This window comes from Vidua macroura, chromosome 2 (genome assembly GCF_024509145.1).
Source record: "Vidua macroura isolate BioBank_ID:100142 chromosome 2, ASM2450914v1, whole genome shotgun sequence".
NCBI classification, from domain to species: Eukaryota; Metazoa; Chordata; class Aves; order Passeriformes; family Viduidae; genus Vidua; species Vidua macroura.
In genome coordinates this window covers 54030791-54054057 of record NC_071572.1, presented here as the reverse complement: position 1 = coordinate 54054057, position 23267 = coordinate 54030791, and the positions used below count along the sequence as shown (strand labels likewise).

Genomic DNA, 23267 nt, shown 5'->3' with positions numbered 1-23267 from the left:
GGCTAAGCACTCACTCTCTCAGTTTGGGTTGTTTTCCAGATTGTTCTGGAACTTCACAGTCTTCTGAGGACAGGAGTTCTTTCGTTCAATTTTTTTTCAGTTGACAGAATGATTCATGGACATTTTTGAGCCATAAAAGAGCTTTCTAACTTTTGAGCAGCACAGAGCTGTTCTAAAATGTTTCAGTGTACATGGAAGCATTACCTATAACAATGTCAGTTCCACAGCACTCAACTTTTTCATTCACAATGCCCATGCTGTCGTGCATAATCTATCTGGTTTGGCAGTTTACCTGACGCCTTCCAAGCTATTCCTTTCTCTGCTGACCCAATAACACTCAGCTAATTTCTCTCATTTTCTCTCCCTATACTTGTGAAACAGAATAGGCAATATCAGCAGTCACTTCTGGACATGACTAACTGAGAAAGGCATTTTATCTTGTCACCAACCTAAACATATGGAACTCTAAACAAAGGACGTGAGATATGAAGAAACATCAACATACAGTGCTACCAGGATTTATTCTTTCAAAGTTAAAAAATAAATAAATAAATACATACAACAGTTGAACTAGATTAGAAAGAATAGTAGAATATACTTTTTGTCAAACAAGCAAGCAAGGGAGAAATACACACTTACAAAAGGTCACAGAAAATGCTCCTTCAAAAATTAAAGACTTTGGACCATAAGTCTCTTTTGTACTAAAATGTCTTCCAAAGCATTAAATTGCTTATTCTTAAGTGGCTCTTTAAATTTTACTGTGCTCTTATAAGGATTTTTAAACATTTATTCATGCATGTTCTTGTGAATCACCCTTTAGTCCAAAAAAGAATAAAGCACATAAAGCAACTTATTGTTTGGATTTCAGTACTCTTTACCATTTTTTGCTTAACTAGACTCATTCTCCTCTTTTGGCATGACATCTTCTGCCATTTACACAGAGTAGCTCAAAAATGCTGTCTGACTTTTAGGATAGAAAGTATTCTTTTATTTTTTTTAACAGTAAAGTACTATGTTTTATTGGAAGGCATAACTCATAGGGATTGAAGTGTGCATAGTGTATAATTTGGGTTAAAAAATCATAGAATCATAGAACCATATAGTAGAATATTCTGAGCTGGAAGGAACCCACAATGACCATTCAAGCCCAACTCCCATCCCTGCACATGACAACTCCAAAAGTCACACCATGTTCCTGAAAAGCATTGTCTGAATTATTTTTAAATTCAGACAGGCTTGGTGCTGTGACCACTTCCCTGAGGTGTCTGTTCCAGTCTTATGCCATTCGTTTAAGTCCTGTCAAACCAGAGAGTGACAAGATTAGTACCTGCCCCTCTACTTCTGCTCATGAAGTTGCAACTGCAGTGATGTCTCCCTTCAGTCTCCTCTTCTCCAACCTGAACAGACCAAGTGTCCGCAGCCACTCCTCATATGAGGAATTTCCCTGTAGATGCTTCTCCATCTTCATGTCCCTAAAGAGACTATTTTAGTTAGGTTTCTCAGAGATGAACTGGGCAGACATCCTATGCCTAACGCAGGTATGCAGAAATAGAACATGTGAGCATAGCTAGAATTTCTTGAGAATGTGGCCATGAGAGTCTGGTAAGACTGCAGAGGGTATTAACAGAACATAAACACTGATGCACCCGCTGATTTTTAATGATGTTCATCTTTAAAATCAGTCATGCTGTCTCTTTAAATGCTGAAGGGAAGTTGAGAAGACAAAGGTCAGTATCATTAATGTCAAGATTGTCTGAATATCTCTGTACTCTAGTGGAAATTGTTATAGCTATGCACGTCTGTATGCATAGATATGCATATATTTATCTATTACAGCTGTCACAGTGACCTATATTAATCTATAACATATGCTAGATATTTTCAGTATTCTGCAAAATGTATAATTAATATGTCTCCAAACAGTGTAGCTGCTCATGCAAGAGGGATTCATATTACTAAATGCCTATTTACATCTTGAAATATATGGTTTCCATTCATAATGGAGTAATAATGAAGGACAAGTATGTGTAGTATATGAAAAATTAATAAATAAATATTAAGACCCGGAGTAATGGCACAAAGCAACTATCTTATACAATTCCTTTAATTTCTCATTAAAATAAATATATTAACTGTGAAACTATAATTCAAACAACTAATCCATTGTGGCGTGGATGATTATTATTAAGTCATTTAGTTTCTCTTATGAATGATCCAAGGAAGCTGCACTTAAATCAGCTAAAAAGGCAGCAGTGCAGGGAAATTTTTGATTACACTTTTAATTCCACAAACTAACCTACAAATGACTTTAAAATTGCTGGTAACACTATGGTATTACTAGCCACCTACACGTTTTTATTGAAAGATTGTAGCTACAATCCATTAGTTAATGGCTATGCTGTGCTTGCCAGATCACATTCACACTCACAACAACTGTAAATGCCAGGGTTTCAAGGGCCTTGGAAAAACACCACCAATTAAAACCAGCCTCTTTTGTTACATTTTTGCAAAACCAATACATTTAAAAAAAGAAGAAAACCCCAAAACACTCAAATTGTATTGGCTTCTCTACTGAAAATAAAATCAATTGTGTATGCCTTTGCTGTGTTACAGTGTAAGTCTTCAGAAATATTGCAATATGTGCTTGTATATTTTAAATACATTTTAAATAGCAACAATTTAATGTGTTTTTACTAATAAATTATTTTCCCTTAAATTCAGTAATTGACTACTGCTCTTTAACAAAAAAAAAAAAAATATTTTTTAATATCCAGTAAAAGTTAAACATCAAAACTGGTCAATTACTCCATCACAGTCTCTTGTCAGTCATATATGTATTTTACATAAGAAAAAATGAAGGATGTGTAAAATAATAAACATCACACCATTCAACTCTTGGATTATAAAATATGCAATTATTATAAATTTGAGAAGGTTTTTGCTTTTTCACAGATATTTTAGATGAATGAATCATTTATAACTGATGTTTTTGCTTGATATGAGTATGTCTTCAATAGCTATCTCCATGACACTATTTAACAAATGCAGATATGGAATAGAATAGTTCAGTACAGTAAAGAATTAAGTTATTCAATCTTTGTCAGTGAACTTAAACACTTTCTTTAAATCTTGAAGACAAAACAAATCTAATCTAAAAGAGTAGTGGAGCATGTCACCAAGTGAGCAAAAAGAATACTTCCCCTAAATGGTAGATGCATAGAATTTAATTTCAAGTTTTGTATTGAAAATGACATTTTTGGGTGGTTTTCAGAGTGAAGAACTGAAAAATCACCATAAATATGCTGGGAATATTTGAGCATTAAGTACTTAGATGACAGTTCAATAATACATATTTGTTTAAAATAATATGAGTGAGTTGTTTCATGTAGATAGAAATATATCTTACTAAATAGTAAGACAACATTAACTTGCAGGAGTGTACTTTTGACATGAATTTCCTAATCACTTCCACTTGACATATTTGTGAAGACCTTTTTGGATCACAAAGAGGGGATTCCTTTGGAATGGAATGAAACAAAATCAGTAACAAATGGGCATTCAGCCCATGGACCACAAAAGTCCAGAGCAACTGTCACGGAAGTATACACAGAATACTCTGTGTTCTCAGCACCAGTTCTGGATCTTCACATCCAGATCTGGTCCTACTGTGCTGTGTAATACTTCACTGTGGAGCTACAAACATTGATAAAAGTATAAAATATATATATAAGCATACACAAGAAAATATTTTTCTGCTTTCTCACAAAGGTGTCCAGATGTTACTAAATAATCTTTTTTGTGGTTTTTTTGGTTGATTTTTGTTTGTTTTGTTTGTGGTTTTTTGCTTGTTTGCTTGTTTTTGTTTGCTTGTTTGGGCATGGGTTTTGTGCTGATGTAGCACAGGATTAATATTGAAAAGCTTTTTGCCAAAGCTGCAAAATTTTCAAACTCTCCTGAACAGTTAAAGATTGATTTATGTCTTTATCTATTTGTTTGTTTCAATATGGGAATAAACTCCAAAGTTTTAAAATGTTTTGGAAAAGGTTTTTTATATATTTTCCTTTCCTCACCACAGGTAAATATGTCCTAAGTTTAGCTGCTTATGTTGCTACCATGTCTAGATGGATTCTCTGTAGCGCACAGGCCTTCACCTTGCAACCACAGAATAAAGACATTTAACATGCGATGCACAGTGAAAAAAGGTAAGTATTCTACTATTATTTTCCTTCTCCCTACTTATCTTATCCTGTATTAACCTGGATTATTATGAAAGGGGATAAAGCATTGCACTAATAAATTATTCAACTCTTATTCATATTTCTAGAAGGTTTACTTTCATGAGTTTTAGACTGCAAATATAATTCCTTATTTTTTTCCTTATCTACTTAATTCATCTTTTGTCCCCCTTGTCCTTCTGTTGAAGACAAACAGAGCAAGTGTATGTACAAAACAATAAAACATTCCTTGCAAAGCCAAATATTTGAAAGAAAAACAGAATATTCATTACCTACATAATATAATTTTCAAATTTTATTAAGAGAACCTCCCTTCTTATGCATGGATTTCTCCTTAGGAAAAAAACCCCAAACATAAAATCTGTGAAAAAGAAAAAGATAAATCCATAAAACAAGCATAACAAAATGAATACCTAGTTTCTGGGTGTTATTGGTCAAACCTGAAGACACTATTGCATAAGGTTATTTCTTAAGATAGCACACTTTTTCTTCCAAAAGAATAGATTTCCTTCCCAGAAAGTGATGCTTACTCAGATATTTGCTTTAAGGAAGGAACTCGTGAATTCCATGAACACACCATACAGATATGCGTAAAGAGACAGTCAAAATACATCCTTAGCACTTCAAGATATGCTAATTTTCAAAATGGCATGAGACTTATGATAATTCCCAGTCAATATTTGGTGATTGTTTGGAGGAAGAAAAACTGATTAGAGAACAGAAATTATTTTTAGAAATCCTTCCTTAGAATTGTGCTTTTAAAAGGTAGGATGGTTTAATTTCAGTTATATTTAAAAAAAAATTAAAAAAAAAAAAAAACAACCACCCCAAAACCACAAACAAACAAACAAACAAACAAACAAAAAACCCTGATAAATCTCCCAAAAGATATGAGTATTCCCTTAGAAACAAAAACAGCTGAGATTGGATTTGTGGGAATCAGATAAATTTAGGTGTCTGATCTTCCTCTATACACAATTTCAATCCAGTCAATATAGTTTGGAAAACTATATACCTCTCACATTAAAGTAGACACATGTACTACACATCATTCATCAGACCCAACTGTCTGGGTCTCTAGTCTCAGTTATGATAATTGAGGTCTCCACTGACTATACCTGGATCCCAGACTAATTCACATCTACCTCCAACTCACATCTGAATGAGTCACAGACGCATCACAAGGTTACACACAGGGCACCTGCACAATAGCTTTTTGAATGAATCTCAACCTAAACCTCACTTCTCCTGTCTAATCATCAACAATGCCAGGTTAGAAAGATCCTGGTGTTCCCAAACTGTTTGGATATGGATGTCAAACAGGAAAGAAGGGAGTGGAATTATAAGAAGTAGGTTCATTCAACCAAATGCCAATGTATAACAAATTATTTGAGTCCTATGCATATAAATTGTGGAGCTAAATTTCATCCAAAATGTCTTTGTGTGAAATTGGTGTTTGAGCTCCTATTACACTCAACAGAAATATGGTGAATGACTCTAGAGTGAAATTTAGCAAACCTGGTTTGGTTTCCTAGCTCAAATGAAAGTTTTTGTGATCAGTAAATTAGAAAGGGAGCTTAGACACTTAGGATAAAGTTTTAGATTTCTGCATGTAAGCATCCAAATTCAGAGTATATAATATGAAGCTGGGTTCATCATTAATTTATGGAACTAACAGGGGTATTACTTGATTACTTTCCACAGCCTTTATTCATAACCTATGATGGGATAAAGGCATTTCTTTACAAGATTTACTTGACCCATTTCAGATATTTATCTCAGGAGCTAAACTGGAGAAGAAATGAGTAACCTGGATAGTACCTATTTTTGTTTGATTTCTGTACTGTGTATAGTACTACAACAGATATCCTACCATAAGTTTACAAGTTTATACTTGATTTACCTCGGAGAATACAGATTTTTCTTTCCTTTTTTTTTTCTTCATGTCTGTATTGCACAGTCTATGCAAGACAAATTTAATTAATTTATAGGATTTCAGAATCATAGAATGGTTAAACTTGGAAGGGAAGTCTGAAGAGGCTTTATTCACACCTTCCTGCTCAACTCAGGGAGTTACCATAACTCAGCTATAGAAATGTCCTGTTCGATTTCTAAAACATCCATGAAGATGCCACAATCTCTCTGCAAAACTTGGTGCAGATTTCTATTTTTCTGATAGCAAGAAAATGTGGTGATTTTCCTTATGTTTAAATATGTTTAAATATGTTTAAATAAAATTTGTCTGTATTTCAGTTTGTGCCCAGTGTCCCTTCTTTGATTTGATACACTACTGAGAAAGGTCTGGCTCTCTCTCTGCTCTCCTTCCTGCACCACGTCAGGTATTTGCACACATTAATTAGATCCTTCCTAAGCCTTTCCCTTCTCCAGGATGAACAGTCACAGTTCTCTCAGCTTCTCTCCATGTGACAGATGCTCTAATACCTTAATAATCTTTGTGGTCCTTTTCTGGACTCAGTCCATATTTCTATTTCCCTTCCATACTGGAAAAACCAGCACTGGACTTGGCACTTCAATGGTGTCTCACCAGTGCTGAGTAGAGAGAAAGAATCTTTCCAACATCTTGCTGCCAGCACCTTTTCTACTGCAGTTCAGGAGACTAACTTCTTTTCTTCAAGGGTGTCTTTCTGGCTCATGGCTAATTTGCTATCCACCAGGACTCCCGGTTCTCTCACTGCAAAGCTGTTTTCTAGTTCTTAGGCCCAAGTCTGTGTGGGTGCAATGACGTTATTCTTCCTGCATTAAGTTATTCCTCTCATTGCAGCCATCAACAATTCTAATTCTCCTTAAATCTGTAACCACTTAAAGGCTGAAATTAACAATGCCATGCTAACTTCAACACTTTATTCTCAGAAATATAACCTTTTTTTTTGTCAGCTTGCCATTGGGAATAGGAGTTGCACTGCTAAGACTTCTTTTACTGTATAGTAGAAGACTAACACTGGGAAATTAGTTGTCATTTCAAGGTAACAAGGAGTCACAGTTGACAACAAAAACTTTCACTGAATTTTGGAAACAGCAACCTCAAAAATATCAAACAAATATTTCTGCCATAATCACATATCACACTTTTAAAAGGTGAATTGTGTTAAATAAAGTTAGGTGATAGAGCACCTAGAATGCTAAAAAAAAATCTTTCAAATATATTTCATGATGATTACAGATATATGTGTTCAATTGTGATTTTGACTTGAAGTTACTATGGAAAGTCTTTAAATAGTAGAAAAATCAGTCTCTCTTCTATAGCTAAAAAGTACTGTTAAACATCATGTTTATGAGAAAAAAAACCCACTCAAGTCAAAACAATGACTGATAAAGAGAAAAACTGATTTTAAAACTCTGCAAAAAAAAAAAGACATGTTTTATTTTTCTTATTTTATATATATATATATTTTTTTTTTTTTTTTTTTTTACTGGACAGGCATTGGACCAGTATTAACATACAGAGAGGAAAAAAGTGCTTAAGAACAAAATGTTGCAACATTCAAAATACTACTACGAATTAACCTCTGTAATACCAATTCAAGAAGACTTGAGCACACCATCTGAGCTATGGACGCCAAAAACTCCTTTTATCAAATAAAAGCCTGATTCAGTTGAAATCAGTAAGCAATGTAGTACTATTTCCTCTGTCACTGAAGATCATTAAATCAAGAAATTATTCTGTAACATATGCTGTAGATACCAGCAGAAGACACATCCTTTTTTTAGGTTATTTTCTAGGATTTCTGATCTGTATTGTGCAGGATGCTGTACTAGTTAAGAAAGTCCCTTGGGTCCCAAAATATACTTGCACTTCTGGAAGTCACAGACTTCACGTTGACAAACAGTGGTACAGTCATACAGACAAGAGGTAGAAACTGAAAATAAATGCTTTCAGACTGGGAATACAACACCAGCTTTAATATTCTGGTGGGTTAACCCTGGCTGCTGCCAGGTGCTCACCAAGCTGCTCTATCACCCCCCTTCTCAACAAGGTGGGAAGAAAATGAGATGAAAAAGCTCAAGGGTTGAGATAAGGACAGGGAGATCACTGACTAGTTACCATCCCTGGCAGAACTGACTCAGCCTGGGGAAGAAAAATTTAATTTATCATCAATAAAAACCCAAATAGGATTGTGAGAAACAAGAAAAACAAAACAAAAAACACCTTTCCCAGTACCCAACTCTTCCTTCTTCCCAGGCTCAAATTCATTTTTTCATGCCCTCCTCTTCTGACTCCTCCCTACCTTGCTCCTGTCACTAAGTGGTGTTAAGGGATATGAAAATGAGTTTCAGTCAGTCGGCAAAACTTTGTATCTGCTGCTTCTTCCTCATCATACCCTGGCCAACATGGGGTCCTTTCCCAGCAATACATGGGTCCCTTCCACAATGTGTGAGCCTTCAAGACAAGACTGCTCCAGAGTGCGTTCCCTAGGGGCCAGAATTCCTGCTCCTGCATGTGCCCTTCATGGACTGCAACTTCCTCCAGGGAAGGCATACCTACCTGTTTCAGGGTGGGGTCCTCCATGGGCTGCTGGGGGCACCACCTTCTCCACAAGCTGACGGAATCTATTTGGTGTCTGAAGCATGCTCTCTACCTCCTTCATCATGGCCCTTAGTATCTGCAGGTTTGTTTCTCTCACATTTTTCTTACTCTGCAGGTTTGTTTCTCTCACATTTTTCTTACTCCTTTCCCCCAGCTGCTGTGCAGCTTTGGGCAGCAATGAATTTGTTTTAGAGCCACTGAGAACTAGTTCTGTCAAACATGGGGGGAAGCCTCTGGTGTCTTCTCAAAGAGGCACCCTTTGCAGCTCCCCTACCCACAACCTTGCCATGTAAGCCCATATAAAACATGTAATCAAACACCATTGAAAATATATTACTGGTCTATTTTATCACTGGAATATTTTAAAACCTTAGTTTGATTTAAGGAAAGTTGTTTGAAACACTAAGCATTATGCAATGGTAGAGGTTTGACTGGATAATGGCATCACTTGGAAACTTTAAAAAGTCTGTGAATATCTGCAGTAGATCTGGGCTTGTTGTGATATGAAGAAAAGCTTTGTGAGTAGAAAATACTTACAGGAGAAAAATTGCTTTTAATTCCTTAAGTCCCTTTTTTTAACCTGGCAAAAGCATCTGAGGTTTTAAACTGTCCTTGGTATCATCAGAGATGGCAGCCAAAGGCATCAGCTTTCATCTCATGTGCAAGTTTCCCCTTCCTTTAATCCTCTAACCCTTGTCATCGTCCCCCTGCCCCATGTAGCCTTTTCATCTCACTGCTGAGGACCTCCAAGTATTCTTCTCAGGCAGCAGCAGCTAGGAAGTTTTGGAAGGTTATCTGTTGCTCTTGGAGAACCAATGAGACAAGTTCCCTTCCTACTTCTCGTTCAATGGTCATGGCCTCCTGATTTACACTCCAATTATCTTTGGCGTGTGGAGGAAAAGAGAGTAGAATAGGACCAGATGTAGCACAGTGGCTTTACTAAACCAAGACAATTTTTAAATCCTCACAGTAATGAGGCATCAAAGAGATGTAAAGTGATAGCAATCTTCTTATGCCTCTCAGATTTTATTTATCTTTTTAAAGTCATAAGTGCATGGGCTAAGATTGAATTCATACTTCAGACTATTTCATAGCTCTTCTGTAGGCTAATTCACCAACCTGACTCCAGTTTTTCTTACTCCTGCTTGCCTGTAGCTAAATGTGACAGTGTTAGATTCCAAGTGAGGTATGAATTCGTGTTTAATGAAATGGAGGATATGACTCAAAGGCAAATGTTCCTATTTTAGTTCTCATAGTCTCATATAATGAAAACACAAGAATGACTATGGACAGTAAATTATCTAGATCTAGGCATTAATACAGTAGCATTTCTTTCTACACCTTAGGCTGTTTAGCTATGGACTACTCCAGTATTGCCAAAGAAGAAACTTTGGAGGCAGTAAAATGAAAGACAGGATTAAGCAGAGGGTATGCCCTCAAGGTTAAACCACCATCACCCACTGGGTATAATGATAGTGACACTGTAAAACCAAAGCTCTTTGCAGGAGAGGCTTAGCTTCTCCACCTGGGACACTATGATATGACCAAGTCTAATACAAGGCAGTCTTGCCATTACTCTGAACTTTAATCATAATTAAGCCACTGCCGCAGAGATATTCCTACTTATTACCAGAATTAGAGTACCATTTAACACCCCTGACATTACTTGACTAAACTGCCATAGTATTAGGTTTATTAAAAAGTGTGAACTCAGTTATTTATCAGCCAAATTTAACCACACAGTTTTTTATTGTACTGGAAATAGAAAAGCAATCCAAAACATTATTATTGAAACACAGCATTATTACATTATTTCCAAGAATATGGAATTGCTTTGGAAGTAACATAGGACATAGTAGAATGTTCTATTTAATTTTGCTAAATAAAAACGTGATCTTGAAACTGGTGAGTGTGTAACAATTTTTGCTACAGCTCCATGTTTTTATGAAGCTATTACTTTGTTGATATACATTGATACTACTTATTAATGAGATGTAGAAATTAGGCAAACATTTACTTAGCTTTGTAAACATGTATCAGAAGACATAAATATTATATTTCTGTCTGGTTTTAAACTGCTGGAATTATTGCATAGATTCATCCACAGTGTGCAGTAGGCTTTCTCCCTAGAGCAGTTCTAACACTCCACTAAATATATGCTATTCCTCTTTATCTCTTTGAAGAAAAATGAATCACATCCACAGCTTGCAGCTATCAAAATGTGATTTATCAAGCATTTTCATGAGAATGAATTTTTCCCCTTCCTTACACTAGGAGGCATATTTTTACTTCGTACAGTTGTATTGCACAGCTCTGCTGCATGCAACTCTTAGATACGTTAACAATTCCAGTCCAAATTTAAGTCCCTGACAACCTTTACTAAACCACAGTGAAAGAAGAATTCTTCACTAATAAGATGGATTGTTTTTTCACGCTGATGAAAACCACACTTACAGTAATGAAAAGTAACAGTCTGCACCCAACTACTGGAGAACGAAAGCAAAGGGGGCTTTTTAACAGTACCTGAAAAAATAAGTCACATTAAAATACATCAGAGGACTGTACAGTTTTAACTCAACTGATGATAAAGATGTTTATGTTAAAAGTACACTTCCTGATACGCACATTTTAAACCACTAGAAAGCAGGAATTTTGGTAATGAAAGATGTTTTAAAATAGTATAAGTAAATTCAATTTTACATTGACCTTTTTTACATCCTAAAGAAGATGGAATATTTTCTAAATTCTTATCTGATATACTAAAAGGTAAAGAACTTGTATCAGATGATAGATCTTTGGAATATATTCCTTTTTATAGGAATCAATCTGCAAATGAGACAAAGGTGAACTATAAGGAATTGCAATTGACAGGTTAACATCAAACTCCTCTGACAGGTTAACATCAAACTCCTCTGACCATCAATTGACCATCAATAATACTGATCAACTAACAATAGGGAAATGGAAAATATATCTTAGCTAAATGAATACAACCCTCAAAATAAAATACCTAAATATAGAAGACAGGTTTCAGTGATGCAAACTAAACTTGGACTTACATCTCATTATGAAAGTCTTCATATTTCTCTCTTCTTGCTTTTATCTCATAGCTACAGTGACAGCGTGTGGCTGACAATGCTAATATTTGGCTTCTTTCTTCATTTCAGTTTCACCCGGCGTGAGAGATTTCTGTTTTCAGATTAGCTAGATGAATATACTCTCACTGTGTGTGTTTATTTCATTAAATCATGTAATTGTAGTTCTTGTGTCTCTGTAGAAGCTAACAATTGCAAGTAAATATGACAGTAAGGTTTCTCATATTTTTGTGTAAAAAGTTAGCAAGATTTTACCACATTTTCCCCCCCCACCCCCACCCCCGCATTTCAGATTTTGAACACCTGAGCCTTGGTCACTCTTCAAATATAATTAAAATAGCAACATTATGTTGAGAAACAATGGCTGTATTTTTATTCACGTAACTTCACAGTGTACAGTAATAACCCACACAATTCACTGAGCATTAAAGTCATTAACCAAAATTGCTCACAGCATGAGGCAAGGACTTTACTATCAAGAATAACATCACATTCTTATGAGCTGAAGTGAAGTTTTACTTAGAATGAACTTTCATTAAAATACATTCAAACAAATATGTATTTTTGATGTAGGGGTCATTTGAAAACATTCCCAAAAACACTGTTCTTTCTCTTCAATTGAAGCATTTAGAATAAAAATATTGTTATGCAACTCTTATCATCCAAAACTGCTAGCAGTACATGTACATGATAATTCTACAACTCTTCACTAGGGCTTTATTCCTTACTTTATAGTTGTATCTTTCACCTTAGCATGTCCCAAGTATTTTCATAACCAGCAATCCCTTAAACAGCCACTGAAACAAAACTACCTCTACAGTTAAGTACAACTAGGGAACATTTCACTGCAATAGAACTAGAAATTCAGCTTAGGAGTGTCAAGGAATACAATGTTCAAATGATATTACATATTTTAACCATGAACACATTTAAATACCCACAAAGTAACTTTGGCCAATACCAGACAGACAGCATTTTTTCTCTTCTGAAAATTGCCACAGGATCTTCAGTAACCAAAAACTGCTTTAAACTTTATTTCACATCTCATGAAAACTTGTGCCTACAGTAGCAAAATAACTTTAGATACAGTGCTTAGGCAATAGCTTGATACTGAATACAATATAGAAATGAAATCTATCTAATGATCTACATGACTCCCATCCTGGCCTGGATTTTTCTAGGAAAATTTCTGTCACAGTACTGACCATATAATTCCTCTCTTAGTTTGTGAGATTTGATGAGATACAGAGTGTACTGCTTCAATATCTGGCAAAAAAAAACAACAAAAAAAAAATCTATACTTCAATACTTCACTAATAGCTAGTATAGCTTGATGGTTAGATTTTCATAAATTTGACACAAGTTTAGCATCCCTAAGGCTAAATTAGGTGTAAACACAAACATATTAAAACTCTTCATATAGCTTTTAAGAACACTTACTCATTCTGACTAATATTCTATTACTGTCTATATTAGTCATGAATAGATGATCATGATTAATATACTGTGTTTGCACAATGTGTTTAAGACAAAATTTCCAGAACTGCACTTTTAATAACTTACTATGAAGTTTACTAAGCCCTTTTTTCCTAACTCTCCTGGAGGACTTTTATGCTGCCTTTTGAAGAGATGTACAATTAAGAGTCTGTGAAGCCAGTGCGACAGTGCCAACATGCAATGCTGCCATAAAAACTCCTCTCTGATGTTTTTAAGTCTTTCACAAGTCTCAAACGTGGTCAGAGAATTAACCAGATAATTCCACTTAAGCTCCTCGCTTGCTTAAGCAGACATACATTCTTGCTCCAGAGTCAATCCATTCATAGTTGCTATTCTTTTATCATTCTTTGTATTTGTACTGATTAAGAGTTTAACATCACAGTTCCAAAAACATTTCTGTTGTGGTAAAGAGAAGAAAATGCAGGTTTCATATCCAGGGGAAGGGAAAAAAAGAAAAAAAAAAAGGGAAAATAGAGGAAAAGAAACCAGAACGCAACTCTCAGTAAATGATTTCAAATTGTTTCTTTGTAGAGTTTCATCCAACACGACCTTTTGGTCTTCCTATATACATATGAGAAAAATATTTCCAAAGTCAATATTCCACAGTTCATGTTGTCATCTGCCATGATGTAAATGTCATCATTCAGATCCAGCTCTGCCCAAATGAGGAAATGGACCTTAATATTGTTCATCAGATCCCAAGGCCACCTTCTCTCCTGGTTTGTACATGCCCAGTGACAACTTAATCATCTATACAAAAGGGAGAAATGCCAAAGACAGAAACTATTTCTTAATTCTATACTCCTGGGATGCAAGAGAACTCAGGTTCAATTACCTTCCAAGAGCACAGATAAGATTTTTAACCTTTGTCTCACATTCTAGACAAAAACCAAGAAACTTAAGAGCAGTGCTACTTCCCCCTCCCTGTTTTCAGTATATCTAAGTCTCCACATTCCACATTGCAATGTCAAAATACTAGTCACACTATTGGTTAAGATCTTGCTTCAGTTTTTTAGTGCTCTCACAAAAACACAGCAATAATGTAAATGTATTATACAGGAGGACAGAAGAGAAAGGCAGAAGTTCCCAAATCAAATAGTTCATCCTTAATATTTGTATGAAAACCTGTATCTGACAGTTCCAATAAATCATGCCATTCCAAGTTAACAAAGAAACCCTATGATTCTTAATGTTAGAAGGGGGAATTGTAAGGCTGTTGAGAAATTTGGGTTCTTTCAATTTTTCAGTGCTTCACTGATTTACTGACTTCTTTGTTAGTCTAAAAGACAGTGCAACCTCCATGTCCTTGAACTTAAATTGATATTTAAAATTACTTTTCTAAAACAAAGTCTAAAGCTAAATAGCTACAGCACTGCAAACATTGTAGGACATCCTTCTCCCCTGCTGTTATTACTTACTCTGCAATTAGTACAAAGCCATTTATTCTACTGGATATACTTTTCTCTCCACAGTCAAATTACAACATGAGGCACTTCAGACAAACTACATTATTTCCAAACAATCCTTATGAGCTAATATGATTAGATATTCATGCACGTGCCTAAAAACATCTCTACCATTGCAAAGCTCAAAGGGATGAAAAAGAAAGTACCAAGTTAGCAAAGCAACTCAGATAAGCAGAGATAAGGTGGTGACTCACCCGAGTTTGGGTCAGAATTGCCATCAGCTTCAGTCCTCTTGTCTGGTGAAGCCTGGTCGTAGAATTCGTCCTGCGGCTGAACCAGAGGGAGAGGGTGTGAGATCAGGGTTCCACCACCCACTGGCTCGTGGTCTCCCAGACCACTGTCACTGCAGCTTTCCTGGGAGCCATCGGGGAGGTGAAATGTAACACGGCGCTGGGACTACAAAGAAGAGCACAGGACACACTGATTAGTGCTCTTCTTTTCAGTTCTCTTGACTATTTTTTTTTTTAACTTTTGACATACAAATAGATCCTTGGCAATGCTTATGAAGCAATTGCTATTATCATGTTTGATTGCAGTTTGTTTGTGGTTTGGTTTGACTTTCTTTCTTTTCTTTTTTTTTTCTGGCTTGCTTTTAGATGGGAAATTGGCAGATGGGAGAGCCAAATTTCAAAGGTCTGTATGTGCTCATCTGTGAAGTAAACTTCTTCTAAGAAATTGATCAGTGGAAAATTAGGTATATTTCTCATTATTTTCAAAATATCTTCTATTAAAAAAACCTCTCTCTGAGAAGCATAAACCATTACAAACTATGTTATGAAAAGCAAATGACATCCAATAATTTAATAAGTATATATTTCTGAGGTTAAAAACTGTATTATCATTATTCTAACTGGAAAAAAGAGGACATCCACCAAGCTAAGCAAACCCATAAAAATGGTTGTCATCTTTCAGGAATAGTAGCATGGAAAAATAGCTGTCTATATTTGACTGATAGCAGTCATGTACCTAAAATGCATAATTAGGATTGATAATACATGTGTGAATTCACAGTGGTCAGCAAAGAATCGCAAAATGCAATGACAGAATAAACAATTATCAATTTGGTAAGAGAAATAAAAATAAAACAGCACAGAGTTTGTATAAAAAAACACGGACTGAGAGGCAGAATTACACATTTTACTGAACTTCTTAAAAAATAAACCTATAGCCATTTAAAAAGAAAAAAAAAATAAAACAAACCTTCAGTATACACTTAGATTAGTTAACTGTTATTGATTTTGAACCTCTCTCATCTGGAGAAATAATCTGACTTTTGAATTGTGGCCACAGAATGATACAGTGATTCCCCAAGAGCTTCAGAGATGATACCACCACTGCAAATTCTTTAGCAACCATGACTGTTGGATACATGAAAGGAATATTACAGGTCTTCGCAGATCAAAATACTGCAACTTTGAAGGATCGGAAGCAGCTAGTTTAAGAGTACCTCAAGAAAGCAGTTAATCTAAGCACATCTTCCCACAAAAAAAAAAAAAAAAAAAAAAAAAAAAAAAAAAAAAAAAAAAAAAAAAAAATTGGCAGCTTCAGGGGTCTGGTTTTCTAGATTAATTTAGGATAAAGTAGAGATTCACAAAGTTTGTCTTAAACATAGCAACGGTTTAGTTTAATGGTTATTTCTTATCAATATTAGTCATCTGAAATTTATGGGGTATATCTAAGCTAATGATTCAAGATTTCTACAGACCAGAAGAGAAGGAAACATTAGGAAAATACTACAACAGGCATCTTCCAGTAGTTAACACTATTTAAAGTAGTTAACATCACATGTCCTATATCCATCCTGAAACAGCATCAGGCCCCAACTTTCCCTTTTCTTCCTCCTGCCTCTTTTTCATTTTTCTTTTAATGAGAAAAACTTCAAGTTAATAGTACTAACTGTATGTTTTCTTATTAAAGACTATTTGTTAATGGTAATTGCTACCATTTTATATAATGATCAATATAATCTACCAGGTATCTTTTTATTCATCTCCCTTGGGTGGATATAAAGTTGATTAAGTCAACTTTAGATTACTGTGCTATTTAGTATAGAAAAAAATGTAATACTATTTGCTCTTGGCTGTGATTTTATAATTAGTATTTTGCTTTTAAGTTCCTTTTCTAGCTTTAGGATTAGAATCCAGCTGTAGAAAACCAAATAGATCCTCTGAGTCATTGAATGTATTCATTACATCAACAGAGAACCTAACTCTATATATGTCACTAAGAAAAACTTAATCTCACACTTTGTTACTTTTTCTTACAACTTTTTTGTTCTGGAACTACCACCCTGAACAATTTCCAGTTGGTATCCTGTTCTTCCCCTTCAATATGAGCACAACAGAAATGTAGCTAACTACACAACTTAAAATCTTCTCTTTCTTCAACTACTTTCAGAAAGATAAAATTGGCAATCCATTATTCCAAACTAAGAATTTATGTCACTAGCAAAGTAGCAAGTGGCAAACTGTGGTGGTGCATCTCCTTACCCCTACCCCCTCCCCAGGTCACACTATGATCTGAGGAAAGGAGATTGCTTTCATTTGTTTTAAACCTAAAAGACTCCATAAGAAGACATGAATGACTGAGAAAATTAAGCCCTAAAATAGGGGAAGAGATGAAAAATTAAGTTTTAGGATCTGCAAAATAATAAAACCCCTATAACTAATTAACCACCTAAATAAACAGAAGAATATATAATTACAAAAATGTCCTATTTAATGAGTTATAAAGTAAAAGTACTGATCTTGGGTAACAAAAATTCCTCATACTAGACAAAATCTGCTCTGACTCTATACTGACAGTGACAGGGACCAGTTAGCCAGGAAAATAACACAGGCCTAACACTTATATTGGCAGCATCTTAGATGATAGTATTATTATTTTTTAAATCCATACTTTAAATGATGAAAGAAAAGTTGTCTTGCCTTTCTGAGCCACTGCAGCAGGGTGATCTGCTTTGGAATACGGTCAACTCAAATAATGCCCTATTTTGCAAGCTATCAGTGGTGGGCTGAGAGATGCTGTCATGTGCAGGTTTTGGCATTGAATTATGCAAAAAGCAGTCTGGCTCACCAACTCCAAATTAAGATACTGATAGTGAGGCAAATATTTGACAGATAAGCTGCTAAGGAGACCTAGAGACATATGACTGGCAGTCAATCATTATACACTCTAGAAGTCCAGTCCACTTTCACATGGTTGGGTTCCTCTCACATATTCCTTCTTGGAGTGTATGAAGTTTTCTCCCTTGAAGTGGGGAAACCCATTCAAGAATATTCCTTGAGGCTGAGTGAGATCTGCCCATGAGCATTGGTGTGGTGAGTTCTATCAATCTTTACTTAATAATGGTTTCTTTTTTGCTAGCTTTATTTAATAGCTTTGATATAGTGCACTGTACCTATACTGTACACTGCTAGTAGTTTTAGCTTTTACATTCTGTAGTAAATAAATCTGATTAAGATCTTTTGTTTAATCATTTGTCATCTAAATAATAAATTAATTAATCTTTATACAAATGTATCTGATTTGCCATCATTAATCCTGTGGGACAAAGTTACTTAAACCATTGACAAAGTCTGGGGTTAAGACTGGATCCAGTGACAGCTAAATTCCTCTCTGAGAAGTTTAGAAAGCAAAAGGGGCCTTTTTGCACCCCATGACTTAACAGCAGGGCTTCTCTAATAAATTTTCTCTGAAGTTTCCATTCTCACTCACAACAGCCGCCCACTAAGGAATCCACAAATCATTACAAAGGTTTATAAAAAAACTAAGGGTCATGTAAACAGCGACCCAGTTCCAGAGATGATGGATGGACAACATGTAGTCCATAAAGAAACTTTAGATTGAGTTGTGCTATCAAAACAATGAGGGGAACAAGCTTTCTGCAAAAAAGAGACTCAAAGCAAATGTTTAAGCTTGGGCATATCAGTAACTGAAAAGAGAGATTGTCCTCAATGTACTGAGAGCTTACAAGTGTCAAGTAATGTGATATGTGGCCACTGCCTCCACTGCCTGGTCCAGAACCCTCCTGCCTGGCTGCTGGAGCCCAGCCTAGGATCTCTAAGCTAGGAAAGCTGCTGCAGCACCAAGACTGAGTGTGTAATGCAGACACACACACAGACACTGATTTGGCCACAGCTGTGGCTACACAGCCTCAGATAAGGCTCTGGCCCCTGCAGCCCCTACATTCAGGACTCACACCAGGCAAAGTCACACAGGAACACATCTCCTTCTCCTCTTGGGCTGTCAGAGGCAGAAAGTCACAAGTGCAGCACACACCCTACACTCTCCAGGTTCACAAACACCTTTACAGCTCTCCCTAGCATCAGCACAAGCCCTCTGCCTGCCCAGATCCCAGTCCCCCTTACCAACCCCACAGGTTCCCAGCTGGTCTCACTGACTATATGCAGCACTCACACACTTGTCCCACTGGCAGGCCACACTGATGGGTCCCCCCCATATACCAGCATTACCCCACTGCCTGCCAGATACTCCCACCCAGATCTGGGGCCTCCTACTCCTGGCTGGTCCAGCTTGGAGTTTGCCAGTGGATCCACACCAACACACCATGCACAGATGGCTTGGGCAAGGTACAAAGACTCTCCACCAGAAGCACGCATCACAGGATGAGATGCATGGTCCAGATCCAGCACTGAGCTCCTCATTGATTGTTCACTGAATTTCTTGTCACCATGACAGTAGAGATGGGGAACTCTTCTTTCAGAAGAAAATCCAACATGCTTAGACTATTTTTATCTACTATTTTTATCATTTTTATCTACCGCTCATGTAACAAAATCCAGGTTTGAATTCTTTTTACCTGAAGACAGATTCAAGTTATTTTGAGTAATGAGATTTATAGTTGTTACAACCCTGGGACTAACGATAACAAGTAATTACAATTTTAATTACACTACAACATACGTAGGATTACAAACAGCATGAGGTAAGTTTATGGTTCATGTCTCAACACTTGGCCAAAATTCACATCTAAAATTGGTGACATATTCAGTCATGAACAAACATTTGGTGGGGAGGAATAGGGGTCTTCTTCAGGTCCTGAAAAAAAGTCAGTCCTTATTTTTAATCAGGAAATATCACGTCATTGTTTTGTGAAACCCAAAACTGAAAAGAGAATTCAGTCAAAGCAATATAATTTTACCTGTGTCAAAGCAACTTCCATATATAATTCAGAACAATTAGACTCAGTGGAGTTTTTGAACCTGGGCTAAGTTTAAAATTCAGGAAAACAATCAGAAATCATTCTCCTTCAATCACCTCTTGCAGCAGATTCCATGAAGTTCATCTAGGTGAAGCATGACTTTACACCCACAAGAGAAACACCATCTCAGATGGTGATAATAGATAGCAAACTCTTGTGCTGAAAGTAGGACAGTTCAAGCATAGTAGCAACACGTTTTTTTTTTTCCCTGTTATCGGACCAGGTGGTCAGCCAGCTAACACTTTTTTAACATAGTAACAACCAAATTATATCAAATCAAAGACACATGAAACTGGTCTGGCTCCTTTTTTCCTGCTACAACAAAGTCAAATAGGTGCCTAGTACATTCTAACAACTGTAATTTGTGAAATTATGGAATATAAGTAATAGCTGTGGTACTTGAAAATGCCAATAAAAATAGCAACACAGTCTCTGGTATAGAGATGAGGAATGGATGGCAGAGGATGGGGACATTCTAATCTTACTGATCAAGTACAAAAAAGTAGAACTTGTGTTTGACATAGCAGAATGCATTTTTCTTTGTCAATATACTTTATTTGGAGATACTGAAAAAACTTAAAAATATATTCGTGTTGCAGCTTCTCATATTTCTTTCCACATACTCTCTCAATCTATTTTTCTCATTCCTTCTTAATATGAGGAATTCAATGCTGCCCAATGACAGAGCAGATAATCATGGGCACAAACTGAAACACCAGAGGTTCTGAACATCAAGAAACTTTTTTTTTACTGGGAGGGTGACTGAGCACTGGCACAAGTGGCATAGATACAATGTGTAGTCTTCCTCCTTGGGGGTATTCAAAAGCCATCTGGACACAGCTCTGGACAAGCAGCTGTGATTATCCCTGCTTGATGAGGGGGTTGACTAGACGCCCTCCAGAGGCCCTGTCCAACTTCAGCCATTCTGTGATTCTGTCAACTCTAACTGAAAATAAAAGAAAATATGGAAGTATTTGATGCCATTTTATATTTTCCCAGAGCTGAAAACATAATTTTGTACTGAAGTACGTTATTTTTTGACAATCTTAGCTGTATAAAATGTATTCTGATACTACAGTTTCTAATTTCCTCTCATACAAATCTATGGTTTTGGAAAAGTTGCATAGAGCATACATTTACAATACTGAAGTCCTTACATAACTAAAAGAATTGGCAGAAATTGTACCTCAGCATGGATTTATAGAAAAGGTACTCAAATACTAGTGAGTTTAAGGCATTACTTATGAGACTAAGCTTTTTCACTGCTGCCCTATTTTCTCAGACACACTCATACATGGGTAGAAAGTGGGCTGCAAATAATGTAAGATATTTTGTTGACCCGAGTGCTAAAAGCCTGAAGTACACGAAAAATCATGCCATGTGATATCAAGTGTTTGAAATGTCCTGTGGCAGGTGAGTTATGAGCTGTGTGGAAACAGAACTTTAATGTAGGAAGTGTAAGCACTAGGTTTCAAAATTGTTCCATTCTTTCCATTGTGCACTAGCTTCTAATACGCATTTTATTTCCAATTATGTACTTGAATCATACAGCAAGTTACAGAATCAGCATTAAGAGGAGATTTTGCTTCTTTTTTACTCCAAAAACCAAACCTTCAAGCTTTGTACAGCTATTGTATTGTTTTTGCTAATCAGGAATCCCAGAAATAATTATACTATTGTTCCATTGCTGAATGTCTCACAGGGAAAAATTTGGCTACAGATCCTATCCACTGTTATAGACCAAATTGTAATTAAAAAAACATTTCTACACTGGGTAGCTAGAAATAGAACCTGCTGAATTTTAACCAGCCAAGCTGCATTTTGAGTTTACAAATTAGGTACTTTAAACTTCTTCACTGAATACAGTCGTGAATGAAAAGCCTTGATTTCTCGCCTTGACTTTCCAAGCAGGAAGAAGCCACTAAAACATCCAGTTCACAGCAAGTCAAATTAAACTTTACAGAATGGGATGTAGGTCTGCATATCAGAATATATATTCAAGCATGACTTTTTTTTTAATTGTCACTGAAATATTTTATTTCAGATATAGAGATTTTTCATCAACTAAAACTATTTCCCTTTCTTTTCTGAACTTCTGAACTTTTCTTTGTGCTAAGATGACAAATATTATGAAGGAAAAACAACTTCAAAGAAAACATTCTGGGAATATTTTCCTTATGGAAAGATTGTTGATAGGGAGGTTTAAAAGTGAAACTTGAACAAACAGTTTATCTTTATTATGGAAAAGAAACAGAAGAATATACACCTGACATAATTTACTGAAACTTCACTCATGAATAAAGAAGTCAGAGGAGAAGCATATTAAAATAAAATCAAGTGTAAACAGTAGACAAATACCCTAAAATGCTGGTGGGATGATTAAATGATGATTAAATTATGATTATGGAGGAGATACTGCTTGTGCACAAGTTTAAGATGATGTAAAGATGCAAGAAAAATCTATGCTTAATTCCAAACATCTCTGTGGAAGATGTCTGTTTCATAAAGTTTGTTCCTTCCAGGATCAAAACAAAGATTCTCATTTTGTGTACTACAACATGGATTTTTTTTTTATGAGATCAAGCCTGCGAATGAAGGCCAAGTCACAAAACCAGATTAGTAACAGTTTCAACAAAACATACGTATGTTTGTATTTGCTCCACAGAAAGAACTGGCAAGGTCTTTGAACTAACATATGGTTGCTGTATCACTTTGTTTTATAAATAAACAATAATTTGTTATATTTTGCAGTTCTGATTGACTTAGTGAAAGGCCCCTAAAATATACAATCCACATTCTCTTCCAGTTTGGAAAGATCAGTCAAGGACTGTTGTAGTGTATCTCACAAGAAGGCCACAAAGCACCTCAAACAGGGCTTTGTATAACTCAGCTCACTGATACACACCTTTTTCTTTCATGTTTCACTGAACTTTGTAAAAAAATGTAAATCTGAGATAAAATCAATCTACTTTCTTAGTAAAAGCCACTCTTGCTTTTCTGTGATAAACTTGGTTCAAATCTGTGTTATGTACAAATTGTGCAGTAGATCCCTGCAATTTGCAAAGAGAAATACATTTATTTTTTCTTGGCTGTTTCTTCCTCATGCAGTCCCCGTGGAAGTCTTTATTCAAAGATTCTGCTTGCAGGGGATAATCCATTCTCCATGCTCATCTTGATATCTTAGCCACAGAACCAAGATAATGG

The 23267-nt window shown here is 35.8% G+C and overlaps 1 protein-coding gene across 3 annotated transcripts in view; it reads right to left on the bottom strand.

Moving 5' to 3' along the window:
• PCDH9 (protocadherin 9) overlaps positions 1-23267 on the bottom strand; it is a 675647-nt gene that overhangs the window by 220749 nt on the left and 431631 nt on the right. For 2 of the 3 annotated variants that reach the window (XM_053969241.1, XM_053969252.1), the window contains one exon: positions 15034-15235. In XM_053969241.1, the coding sequence (XP_053825216.1) occupies positions 15034-15235 (202 nt within the window). The remainder of the gene's footprint in view (positions 1-15033; positions 15236-23267) is intronic. The other variant, XM_053969258.1, reaches the window with a different exon arrangement.